General features: G+C 48.0%; 1 protein-coding gene across 1 annotated transcript in view; it reads right to left on the bottom strand.

Annotated features, from left to right (window-relative positions):
* DOCK3 (dedicator of cytokinesis 3) overlaps positions 1 to 13,353 on the bottom strand; it is a 245,020-nt gene that overhangs the window by 7,188 nt on the left and 224,479 nt on the right. Inside the window, exons 42-50 of the mRNA XM_037501571.2 lie at positions 13,157 to 13,243; positions 12,527 to 12,706; positions 11,850 to 11,933; positions 11,613 to 11,729; positions 9,204 to 9,325; positions 7,814 to 7,952; positions 7,164 to 7,311; positions 2,055 to 2,173; positions 971 to 1,058 (exon numbers count right to left, since the gene is read on the bottom strand). Of these exons, the coding sequence (XP_037357468.1) occupies positions 971 to 1,058; positions 2,055 to 2,173; positions 7,164 to 7,311; positions 7,814 to 7,952; positions 9,204 to 9,325; positions 11,613 to 11,729; positions 11,850 to 11,933; positions 12,527 to 12,706; positions 13,157 to 13,243 (1,084 nt within the window). The remainder of the gene's footprint in view (positions 1 to 970; positions 1,059 to 2,054; positions 2,174 to 7,163; positions 7,312 to 7,813; positions 7,953 to 9,203; positions 9,326 to 11,612; positions 11,730 to 11,849; positions 11,934 to 12,526; positions 12,707 to 13,156; positions 13,244 to 13,353) is intronic.

Below are 13,353 nucleotides of genomic sequence, written 5' to 3'. Positions count from 1 at the left end.
GGTCCCCTTGAAGAGGACAGAGACATATCCTCCATGATGAGCAAGGGAGGAACAATGACAGCGGGGAAAGTTGACAGCACTTGGTGGAGAGGTGCAATGACAACACGATGACAGCTTTGCTCTGATGGGACAGCAGATTATACTGTTGTGAACTGAGTGTGCCCTGAACTCCAAAAGATAGAGGAGAGGGAAGTGGAACCTATTGGGAGAGGGGCCAATATGGGGTCAGGGTCTGTGTGACAGATAAATTGGCACAGTCCCCATAAATATATTGCTCTGTTAAAATTAACTCAGGTCTTCACTTCTGGGGTTTCGGACCAGGGTCACACAGTTCTTCCATCCGCCTGCAGGAGCTGAGACAGGGCAAAGGCCCACTCTCTAAACAGCCTCTATTCTAAGGATTGCCTAGTCTCATGGTACAGCTTTAAATCCATATATCTTTGCCAGCAGCTGCTGGCCAGAGTGGATCCAGGAGGACTGGAATCCCCCTGTGCACCCAGGGCTTCCCTTGGAGAGGACTGTCTTTGGGAAATTCACTTTGCCATGGCCTGTCCTTCCCAATCTTCTTGGGACTTGCTTGGTCACAGGTCTGTTCTGCGGTCCAAAGACAGGTCCCTGGAAGGGATAAAAGGCTCACAGGACCTGCTGAATTCTGGGGCTGGTTGGATAGAACCCAGAGGAATGGTTGCTCACAGTTTGCACAGTCTAAGTTTTCATAAAGGTGGGCTCATGGCAGGTGGCAGTTGGGGTCTCTTTGCCCTGGGGAGGGAGAGACACATACAAACTAATAGGATCCAAACATTGGCATCAAGCCAGACATGTGTTAAACAATGAGCACAGTAATTGGTCAGGACTCTGGGTAGATAGACAGACTGCATGTTGAAGTGTGGCTTGGCCAGCTAGTACTTGGGAACAAGTCAGCCACTTGGGGACAGACACAGGGGAAGCCACCTGCAGAAGGGAATAATACCTTTTTCAGCCACAGACAGATTGGGATCACTGCAGGGTTTGCAGGCTCCAACCACTTGCTGGAACAGGGCCCGCTGGAAATTCGGCAGCTGAGGGAAGGAGAGAAACATCAAAGAGGGTAAAAACAACCAGGTGTAGCTTGGGGGACAGTACTGTAGGCCATAGGAATCAGGACATTCCATGATCAGACAGAGGGAAATCAAAGCAGTGGTATGTCTCATGCCTGAGATTTGTTGAAAACTTCAGACCAGTTCTAGGAAAACTGTCCAGTGGTATCTGGCTCTGAGTACTGCCATGTGTAGTGTTAGAGGCACTGGCCTCCAGTGTCTGACTGGGCCCCAAGCCCTCTTGTGCATGGCCAAGAAAATACATGTGGGCACTGCTAGGGAGACCCACTGGCAGAAATGGTTAAGGAATGCTTTTCACCCATAAGCACTGAAGGTTAGTCTCCTGGAGATCCTCCCCCAAGCCCCACAGGCCCATGTTGTACTGAGGGTAGGGGAAAGGGCAGTGCCCCAGTAGACCCACTCTCTCTACTTGTCAGGATGATCAGGCCCAGGGATGTGGCAGTGAGAAATCCCTGGCACTCAGGGAATAGGTAATAGCTGCTTGGAGGTGATTTTCATGGACTCTGAGAGAGGGGCGGGGAAGGAGTTAATCCCTTCCCATTAGAGGCCCCAAGCAAGGTATTTGGAAAGCTATGCAAATAGTGTGGAGGGAAGTCCCCAGAGGGTTAGGGTTAGGGTCTCTAGACCCATGTCCACCACAGCCTTCTTGGTACAATAAAGAACCAATGTCCAGACAGCCCTCTGCCAGATTGTTCAGGGAAAAGGAGTACAGGAGAAGGAAAGGTAGTCACACAAACAATGGTGGTTCCAATCCTGCTGCCTTTCTACCCACAGCTGCTGTCTGGATTGTTAGTCCTCAGATTCACTGCAGTCCCATCCAGAGCCTAACAGCCTTCTGAGACTCTTAGGACTGAAGGAGGGAGGCACAGAGGTCAATGCAGACTGCCCAGCAAATGCAACGAGGGAAGGCTAGGCCAACACACTTGCGGCAGAGGGCAGTCGGTAGGCAGGGTCTACCTGTCCATTCTCCAGGATGGCTGCTGGATACATGGCACTGCTTGGGCGGTCCCGGTGTGTGGGCAGCAGCAACATCATTTCCCGGGTGTGGCGGTACTTATCTGGCAGAGAGGGAGAGCCTGTAACCAAGTGAGAACAATCACGCACAGATGACAAGCCACAGATGGAGGGCCCAGTGGGCAAGCTTCCCAGGGAACCAGGGCAGGTCTCCCCTTGCAGTTGAGGTGAGGATGAGCTCAGCAAGCACAGGAGGAATGAAGCAGAGCCTGGTGGTTTGATGGTGGTAGGGGCTGCACCCGGTGTCCTGTCAGACATACAGCTGGACACAGTGACACAGACCCGCTGCCAGAGCCTCGTCACCACATTCAGAGGCAGAGCGTGGAGCTGGGTTCCGTCACCACATTCAGAGGCAGAGGACTGGAGCTGGGTTCCGACAGACTCCTTGAACCCAGCACTCTCAGGAAATGGGCTAGATACCGGGCTCTCTCAGGGAGCCCAGGCAGGGGCAGAGACCAGCTTGCAATGGAGCCACCACACAGAGACAAGAGACAGTCGGATAACATAGCAGCACAGTTCTTACTTTACATACTGTGTCTCCACAACTTACCTTCTCCAGACACCACTCAGCTGGCCCCCACCACCTTTTCCTAGAGGTTCCTTCCTCCCAGATTCCAGGCCCCCAATGTCTGATCTCTGCTTTCTGGTCTTCCTAATACAGCCCTAGACCTTTATTAGGCCCCAGGCTGGCTGGGGGCCCAGGGCCCTGCACATAAGTGATTCTCTGTCCTGTTCTTCAGAGAATTCAGGGTTCATGAAGCTTATCTGGGAATTGCGGGGGCTCTAAACCAGGCTCTCGAGTTGACTTGGTTCATGCTCTTCTCCTGTGAGGCTTCTATGGTGATCTCTGGCCTGATGAGCTCTTGTGGAAGCCAGACCATGACAGATGTTGTGTGGCCCAGTCCCCATCAATGCAGGGAACCTGTCAATCTGTGATCTTCAATGAAACATTCCACAGAAGCAGTGAGTTTAATTCACTGGCTTTCATGGGGAATGGATAGTTTCGAAGGCCCTTCAAAAATGCACCACTCATTGTGCTAGACACCAGCATGTCCATGAGAAACTAGTGGGGTCTTCTGGATCTCTTAGAGGGGGTCACCTGGACACCAGTGCTCCCTTACTTATCCACTGGCAGCCTCTGGTTTCTGGTTGAAACTCCTCTCTAGATAGAGTTGAGACCATCCCATGGGCTGCATCTGGATGGTGAACCTGCAGCTCTGGGGGCTCTGGGTTCCCGAAGCCCAGGGTTTCTGGATTCTTCCTTTGAGTATGATGTGTAGACACTGTCAAGGCACATTAAGAAAGCTCTTCTTCGACCAGCTTACCCTAGGAGTGCTTGAGAAATTCTTGTACTCATTTTAGTCCAAGAAAATGAGGCGTAAATACTTTGAAGAAGTCAGTATAATAAAACCCAGTAATGCAATTATTATTTATGCAACTTCTTCCACAGCTGGTCTAAGAGATGAAATTTGTAGAACCCCAGGGCTGATTTCTAAGATCTACTCTTAAAAAATATTCTTTGTGGGTAAGGGGATGAACATAGAATGAGTCTTTTTTTTCTTTAAAAAAAAAATGAGGCCAAGTTAATTATCTGCATATGGTTAATGGTTTCAATGTTCTCTTCTAGAACTTGTGCTCTGAAGGAACCTTAGAAAAGATGGCTGCGTAAAGAAAAAGAAGAGCTCCTGATACCACTGACTTTTATAGTGTCTTACCAGCAAGAACTGTGAATGCTCCCTGGTCACAGCTCTGAACAGGTCTGCCGCCCACTCTGTGTGCACAGCAAAAGATACAGCACTGTCACCCTGACTCAGTTACATCAAACTCACATCTAACACCTATGCCACACTGGGAATGCAGCTACAACATGGCATATATTGCCTTATCACGCCGGCCATTGTCCTTGACCTCACAGTCCAGCTCACCTGGCTATGCCCAGACCAGAACATTCAATATCCTGATACATGCTGGGAGTCTAGGATGGAGGGACGGCAGACTGCAGGCCCCAGGAACTCCACTAGGGTCTGCATCCAGATTATGGAGTCACCTCTGGTGCTATAACAAAGAGGTGTTTCTGGGTTACCCCTTTGCATTTCCCTCCCACTGCCTTCCACCCTGCACAGCCAATCTCATTTTAAGAGAGAGTGATGGATAATTTTCATGAAAACATTGGAAACCACAAGGGCTTTTGACACCCAGGATGTCTAAACTATTTGAATTGCAGCCTGGTAAACCCCAGAGAGGGTATGACCCAGCATGACTGATTTATTCAAAATAAAAATCCCCTGCTTACTGTCCCAAGAAGTCTTTTGACCACCAGGGGGAGCTACTGACTTATAAGAGTTCAGACTGTGACTTGCTGGCCATTCACCTTGGAGTTTTCTGAAACAACAGAGACCACAGCAGAGTGTTACTGGGCAATGCGAGGAAGGTTACTGGTCTCATGACCACTCCTGGGGGTGGGAGAAATGACTCCAATACAAGGGACTCTCCTAAACACCTTCTCCAAGTACACCCTTCCCCTAAGGCATAAATCTCCAGTTGCCAGCTCCCTTCCTTCTATGCCCCTAGGGCACTACTAATGTAGCTATAGCATTTATCTGAAAATATCAGTCTTCCTCTGTGACACTGGATCTAAATCTTCTCTCACAAGGTCTAACAACATACTTAATACATGTTGGGCCTGCAGTTTTCTCCAGAGGGGCCTGCACATGAACTACATGAATGTTGTAGCTTAACAGTAATTTCCTGCTCTTCCGTAATAGCCTGAGCTCACCACCACTGCCTGCCTTGGGCCCAGTTCTCTTTAACCACTTTGTTTTCATTTGTATGTAATATCTACCCCAGAAAGGGAAGGAACTTCTTTTCAGTGTTTATATGAGATTCTGGAGTTTGGCCTTCGTGAGTTTGTCTTCAGAGATGATAACCACCTTTTTCTCCCCAAACACACATGCCACTCCTCACATCATGAGGTGGAGTCTCATTCCTCACTGTGGACTGGCCTTAGTGACTTGACTAGTCAACAGAATGTGGCAAAAGGGACCTTTTGAGACCTCCAAGGCTCAGTAATAAGAAGTCTTGCACCTTCTGCGTGGGTTTCTTAGAATGCTTGCGCTGAAGAAAGTCAATTGCATGCTGAGAGAAGCCCAAACCACATGGGGAAGATGTATGTAGAGATTCTGGTTGACAGCCCCAAACCTCCAATCTGACAGTCACTATCAACTGTTAGTCACATGAGGGAGCCACCACGTATGTCCAGTCTGGTTGAGTCTTTAGATGATTCCAGCTCCATGAGAAATTTAACGGCAAGTGAGCCCTGCTAACCCGCAGAATTGTGAGAGACGATAATACATTTTTGTTTTAGTCACTAGGTTACGGCAGGTGGTTTATCATGCTGATAGATAACCAAGTGATTTGAAATGAAGAGGGATTAGTTCCAAACAGTGAAAAAATAATTTTTTTCAATTCAATTCATGTTGCAAGAGCCAAGCAGACTCCTGACAGAGCACTCATGAAAACACGATGAATGAACACATCAGTGAACAGTTAGGTGGAAGGACAAAGGTGATCACAGCCAGATTGCAGAGTCCCTGATGTTGTCTTTGTTCTCTCCAGGGCACTGGGTCCCAGGCACAGCCTAGTAGTGTCTGGAGAATGTCAGAGCAGAATTGAGTTAAAATGTTGCTCCTTTGCTGCCGTCTGTTTTTATCAACAATCACGGTGCAGAGATCTGTCTCCAGCAAGAATGCCCAAAGACTTAGATATGGCTGAGTATATCTTAAAGAGAGTTCAGGGTAGGAAAAAAAAACATATCATACAACAGGTTAATTATAAAATCTGTTTTCTGCAGTTCTACTCAGGAGTATTTGCTTTAAGACACTGCAAATGCTGATTGTCTTCTCCGGGTTTCCTTTCTTTTTACGCCCAAAGTCATCTTTCAGTATGCCTTCTTTATAACACAAATCACTGTTTCTTCCTTATGTTTGCAGTCTTCACAGATCAACAAATCTTCACCATGTACCCACTTGTTGGTCCTATGGTCGTCTTTAATGATCAAAAGGTTGCTTCCAAATGCTGGCTTCCAGGGGTATAGTTCGGAGGAGACCATCTGACTACAAATGCTGGCTCCCCTTTTCTGAATGCCAGTCCATGTGAGGAAGGCAACCGTGAGGTTTAAAATGAGCATCAGAACAAGAGGTGGTGACTATAAGACTTGTACTCTAAATTCTGCTTGGCCATGAACTGGTTGGATGGACCCTCCATGTCATAAACTGGTGCTATTTCTCTTTGTTTTCATAATAATAAAAGAGCAAAGAGATTCCATCCCTCTGAAGCATGGAAGTAATAGGCAGTGACTCTTGGCAGCTCAGACTACTCTCTTCTGTTGCTATTCTGCACAGTCCATCCTGGGACGCACTGGATCTTAGTTACCACAGCTATTTTCCATGTCACCGAAAATGTTTCTATCTAAAAGGACAGAGAATCACATTCCACTGCAGGAACTAGGATCAGAATGCAAAAAAGATGCTGGCTCTCAGAGAACAGCATTCATCCAATTGAAAAAGAAATCAAGCAATAATTGACAAAGTAAATAGGATAGCTATTTTATAGACCTATCTCTCCTGATTAAGTGTTTCCCCACTAAAGGACTTTCAGAATAACATTTTCCAGGGTTAATTTTAAACTTTGTATTTAATTTTCCTGGTTTGTCATTGTGCTTGATTCCTCAAGACAAGATTTACTCTACCTTAACTTTGATCTTTATTTTTGCAAACACTTCAATGAAAAAGAACTTTGTGTCCTCCTACTGAGGTTGAGATATGATGGCTGGCTTGGTGGTAGCGCGGCTGAACCACCACTCAGAGAAGGGTCTGAAGCCAGGCAGAGAGACAGATCTGGGGAGCCTTTGAGTCTTTAGTGCTAAAAGCACAGGTGAACATTTGCTAAGTCAAAGGGCTGCTTTCAAAGACATAGCCACAGATGCGATTAGGGTAAGTGGGGCTCATGAGGCCCTCTCTTCTCCCTTCTGAAGCAGCACCCTGCTATCCTTACCTCGGGCACTGGACGGGGCAGAGGTAATCATCTGGGATGGTGCTGAGTGAGTAGAACTCAGGCTGGAGGAGGAAGGGCTTGCCTGGGACGAGGACAGAACAGAGACGTTGGTGACTGAGCCCTGGTACCTGGGGTTGGGATACGCGAGCTGCAATGGGAGAGAAATGAGCAGGATAGAGGTCTGAATGGCCAGGACTGTAAGAATGGCCTAGAGTTGGCATCTCCATGTCATGAGGTGCCCAGGCCCAGTGTCTGATGTTGTACCCAAGGCCCTGATGGGGGCCAGGCAGAGGACCAGTACTAAGGACTACCCACACCACCCAAGAAGCTCTGGTGATGGCACTCATGGAGAAAGCAGGACTTAGCCATCAAGAAGGCCAGACAGAAGGGCAATTTGGTAAAGGATCTTTTCCATGGATTCGCTAAGAACAGCTAGGACTGAAACCGGATTTTCTTCTTGGGAAATAAGGTCTGGGAACTGTGACATGGAATAGTGTGGAGGGAAGGCAGTTTTGCTACCTATAGGTACTCTGAATTCAGGAACCAGAAAAACAGGCAGGGTTGCTGGCCCTCATACCAAATCAGCCAGCGGGGAGGCAAGTCCTCTAGGTATGGTGCCCTGGCCCATTCTCCTTTGCCATCTCTGGTACCTGCATGTGGTGGTATAGGTCCTCAGGAGCCTCGCCCATGGAGTTGTCACCCAGCATCACCATGTTTCCCGCTTCGCTAGAAGCGTGTGAGGAGAGCGAGGATGATGAATGGCGGCCTGTGCCCATCAAGTTCATGGGGCTGTGAGCAGAAGTGGGAAACAGAAAGGTGTCAGGCATGGAACTGAAAAATGGTGCTGGGCGGTAGGGGAACAGTACAGGGGGCTGTGTGAAACAGTCCTCCTCAGTGTCAGCCATTTCTGGTTTGGAGGGTTCCTCAGCTAATGCTCATACCCATCTAAGACCTGGCGCAATCCTGAAACCCACCCTGATGCTCAGGGACCCCTGGTCTGGGAGGGTGGCACAGCCTCTACCTAGAGGTAGTGGCTTATGGCCACTCAGTAGGATGACATCATCACTTTCTCAAACAAGAGGAATAGGAGGAGACAGGCTGAGTCCGGTCATGGATTCCATGTCCTCCTTGACAGAGGTATTAATCTAAGCCAGAACCCACCCCGGGATGGGATATGCTCCTAGGTCTGGGCTATCTTCCTGGTATGGAAAAGCTATCAAAATAGTTGGCTGTGAACCATCTGTTGGCTTCTTTCCACGTATGCACTCATAGGCTTGCCAAAAGCCTTCCTCTATCAATTCTAGGCAGCCCCTCATTCATTCACTTCTTCTTATTTACTGAGTGCCCAGTCTGACTTGCTGCTCACACTAAAAAATAAAACCAATGAAAGGCCCTCTCACTGGTTCCTTTCCTGGCCTGGCCTTCCTTGCCTAGAGATTTTGAGTATCCCCAGGGCAGAAAAGAAGCCCTGAAGCTCAGGAGTCTGATGTCCACATCACCATGCTGTTTTCTTTCTTAAAATTGAGTGGTTATTCTTATTCTCCTTGGGATCAAGTCCAAAGGCCTGAATAAACAAGACCCATTCAGCGCTGGTCTTGGCCCCCTTCCATGGCCTGGAATCCTGTACTCCAGCCACTTGGCTCTACTTGCAGTGCTGACCAAGCTACTTCATTTACTACTCACCGCACATGTCAGTCCCTTTGCCTGGATCTTGTTCCATCATCCTCCTAACCCAAACTCTTTTCTGCCTAGTGATTATCTACTTACTCTCAAGATCTCTCATCCCAAATGGCCCCTTCTTGAGATCTCACAATACTATGTCTACTATTCTGTTATGCAGGAGAGAGAGTGACTGGATGCAGAGTATGGGTCCCCTGGCAGGAGTTATGTAAGAGTTTGCTATGGACATGGGTAAGAGGGCATGTGAGTTACACATAAGAGCTAATTAAGATTTCCTCACTCTGATCTTTGACATTTAGACTTACCTCTGTGGAGGGGACCCTCCCCAGCCCTAAGGCCTGTGTTGTGCCTGTGCCATACCTGTGCCGATGGGTCATCTTGATGCTCTCGGGGCTCATGGGGCTATGGGAAGCTAGAACATTTCCCCGTGGGGTGCTGGTGCCTGAACATGCAGGACTAAGCTTGTCCAAACCCGGAAATTCCTGTTGAGGAATGAATGCCCCTTGATCAGAGAGTAAAGAATGAATCATTAAGGGATAAGAAGGAAGAGCAGGCTGGTGATAGAAATGTAAAAGAAGAAAAAAATATCATATACTGTTGGCTAAACCTGACTGATGATTTCTTTTGGGCAATGATCCCTTCACAACTAAAACATTCTCTAACTGCACTGGCGTCTGCACTAGAGGCTGTGGGGTACCAGGCTGACCTCACTAAGGCTGTGACCTCACTAAGACCTCACAGGGCTGTGCGAACAGGCTTTCTCACCATAGAATAAGTAGAACAAGAGGTGGAAGCAGGAGAGAAAGAGCTGATTATCAGCTGTCAGTCAGTGAGTACCTCTTACATAAGGACTGGGTTTGTATTTTATTGGATTGCTAAGTGGCCCAGCTCTTGGTGACCTGGGTTAAGCTGTCTGTGACACAGTCCATAGGGAGACAGGATACAAAATGCTGATGGAAGTAATTTCAAGACAGCACAGTTCTATTTTAGCATAATTAAATTCTTATTAAGTACATAGGCATCGTGGCAGAAACTTTGATCTTAAAGCTTCCTGGGTGACAGGGCATTGGTTTATACTTGTGACTATGAGGAGGCAGCATAGTTGTCCAGGTTTCCTCAAGTCCTTCACAGTCTGTGGCTCCTAAGTCCAGCAGGGATGTTTCTGAAGAAGTAACAAGTTTTCTACTTTCTTCTTCCAAAGCATATAGAAAACTGAAATATGCTTCTGCTGCTGGAGAAGACACCTCCAGTGTGCATGCAAGACCTTTATGTAAATGGGTGAGCATTTTGTGCTTTTTGCCACAGTGACCTGACTAAAGTAAAAAGCTTGAATGGTAGATATCCCCTTCTCCCTGTCCCTAACCTGCCTGGCTCATCTGTTATGATGGGGAAGTTTGCACAGAGCAGAGACCAGTCGAGCCAGCAGAAGACACAGTGGAATGAGAGGTAATGAATACCCATCAGATCTAGTGACACTGCCAAAATCCTTAACTAAATGGACATCCTAATTTCCTAATTTTAAAGGGAAAATAAGACTTTCTCTGCATGTTCCAACTTGAAATACCATAGGGAAATCATTCAGAAAAGAGACATTTCAGGTTTTATGGGCTTCCCTCTGGAAAATGAGCCTGCTTCTCAAACTACAGGCAAGTTTCCTTTTCTTTTTTTATATTTCATGCAATTGTTCAAGACCAAGGCAATTCAATCCCAAACAAGTCAGGCCTACTGAAACTGAGTGGTCCAGCCTCCTCAAGGTCTCTGCGGCCAGTGGTTATCTGAAGGGTCATCTGAAGAAACTTCTTATTTAGGATAGCCTTGCCCAATACTGAGTGGCTCAGTGTCCCTTGGCTCCCTGTCACCCATAGATAGCTATGGGTCTTGGGTAATGAGAAGACAGCAACTGGGCTCATATCCCTTGAGATCTAGTAGGCAGCTTACATTACAGAGCAGGAAGGCTCCAGAAAATACTTTATAAACTAGAGTCAGTATTATGGTTGAAAATGTGAGTGAGGATGTGTGAACTGGGGGCTCCAGATGACTTGAACCTTATTTTCAATCAACCAGCATTCTCTGTAAGACCCCTGAAGGAAACCAATCCTGGAATATATGCCCTGATTCTGCTTGTATGCTTCCCTTCTTAGGCCAAACACTACAGTGGGGGCCTACAAGCCAGGTCAGGTCAGGGAGATCTCCTAAGGCCTACACCAGCTCCAGAACCTGCCAGACTCCTCTAAGAGCAGCCAGGACCAAAGTACTGCCACCCTAGTGACATTCTCAATGTCAGCCTGGGTCAACAGACATGTTGGAGAGGTTGCACGGAAAAGAGATGGGGGAGAGGGGAAGGGCAAAGAGATGTGACAGGGAGAGGGGGTAAAGATGGTGTGGGCGAGAGAGTTGGCTCAGGCTACATCTTACCTCTTTAGGTCTTGGGATGAAAAATATCTCGATAGAAATTCTTACATGTGGGCCATCTACTTTAGCTCTTTCTTCATTGTATGAAAACCTCTCTTCATTAGCACAGGGCATTGAAAAAAATGTTTTTTGCCCATGAATCTGGCTCTACTTAGAGAGGTGGTGAACGAGAGGGTCTAGACATCATTTCCCTAGACAAAGCACCCGCCTCTGTCTCTGGCCTCTCTGTGGTGGTGATGGCTTTTCCTTCACATCCCCCTTCCCTCATCTACCTCCCCCACTTTCCTTTGGTTTGCTGCACAGACATGGAGGAAGTGACACATGGTTCTTCTGAAGCAGGGGCAGGGATGAGCTTACATGGTAGAGACTGGCTCGCATCATCTGGAACTGATCGATCAGCTTTTTATGCAGAGGTCGCATTTCTGGGTGCACAAACTTCTCATGAACTGCCAGCCCCACTCCAAGGACATGAACCTATTCAGGTGACAGACAAGGTTACTTGTTAGCAAAGGAGTAGCCCTTGATAACTGCTGCCATGCAGTGTGCTGAGCCTTTCCCTGCTAGCCACGGGCCTCCAGGCCCAGCAAGACATACCTGTTCCTGCATGAGCTCCTTGAGCTGGGTGATCTTCTCAGCATCTCCTGGGTGCTTGGTGATGTAATCTTTATCAAAAAAGGCCTGTGAAAGGAAAGGGAGAGTCAGGAAGACTCTTCCCAGGACTACTACTTAGATGGGACCCAAGAATTTTGTCTGAGGGTGTCTCCTGTAAGTTTTAGGCCTCCTTATAGGTACACAGCAATGGGCTTCTAGCCTCACTTACTTAAACCTCCTGCAATCACCAGTGTGTTGTTTTCCTCGAAGAACTGAAGGTGGCCAAGTCATTTAAGCATGGGTGTTGGCTGGTCTCAGTCCCTCATGGATCCTGGATCACTGGGGTAAGGCAGGCAGGCAGATGGCTAGGGTGTGGGATTAGTCTCTTAGCCAATCCATAACTCACTAATTGGGAAGGGCTGGCCTCCAGGGTACTTCTTAGTATCTTTCCGTAATCAGATGGATTACCCATCCATCAGAGTTCAGAAAATAAAAGGGAATAAAGGGTTCTACCAGAGAGCTATTCTACAGAAATAGGGAGTGGCAGGGAACTTCAAGCCTCATCCTAGGACCAATCTTAGTCATCTGAGGCACAGCCAAGAGAGGGTTAGCTAGAAGTCTCAAGAAGAGACACTGGAGAACGGTCTTTCCAACCAGGCTCTGTGTTTGGTCCAGCTCACCTCTTGGTAGCGTGCGATGCCTCCATTGACAGCTGCATCAATGACACCATTCAGGCACATGCTGAGCAGGTTGATGTTGCCATGCACCTGCTTGTGTTGATACTGACTGATCAAGGCCCGCAGCTCCTGGTTCTTATTCTCAACCACTTGGATGGCATTCTCCAGAGGGCTCACCTCCACCTGGGGGGACATCCCAGGTACAATGACAATCCCTCCCTTACTTCAGTCCTGAGAGCAGGGATCTAAGACCTGTGATGCTGATCCTCCACCCTGGCTCCTTGGGCCTCCCTGGGCCCTTTCTAATTTCCTTTTCTGATTTTTAGGCACAACAAATAGAGAAGAGCACAAGTTCTGATTTCAGAATGCTGGCTTTCTGAGCCTCAGAGAATACCGGTTTCCTCATTTCTAAACTGGGAGATTAAAAATACCGACTGCTTATGGATGTGTGTGAGGAGCAAATGAAAGGTGTTCAAATCCACCCCCACTGCCCACCCCTGCCCAGGATTGGCCTGGAGAGCCTAGGTCAGACAGGAGGCTGAAGCTCTCTTTCTTCAGTCCTGAGAGGAAGGTCACCAAAGCCAGGCTGATGTAGCAGCTGTGAAGATCAGCCCCATCTGGAATGTGTCTCACCAGTTCCCTCCTCTCCACTTCGAACCACCGAGAGATGCCCGGCAAGCTGTGGGTCAGGGTCAGTGTGGTGCGCTCAATCCACAGGCTCTGCAGGGAGGGCACAGGCAGGTACAGGTGATCAAGTAATTTTTGCCATTCCTCGACTGCTTGTAGGATACGACAGTGACAAGTTCTTGAGAAAGTAGGGCTTGCCCCGA

Source organism: Talpa occidentalis, unplaced genomic scaffold (genome assembly GCF_014898055.3).
Source record: "Talpa occidentalis isolate TD23 unplaced genomic scaffold, MPIMG_talOcc4v2.1 talOcc4.10, whole genome shotgun sequence".
Taxonomy (NCBI): domain Eukaryota; kingdom Metazoa; phylum Chordata; class Mammalia; order Eulipotyphla; family Talpidae; genus Talpa; species Talpa occidentalis.
This window is presented reverse-complemented; position numbering and strand designations above follow the sequence as displayed.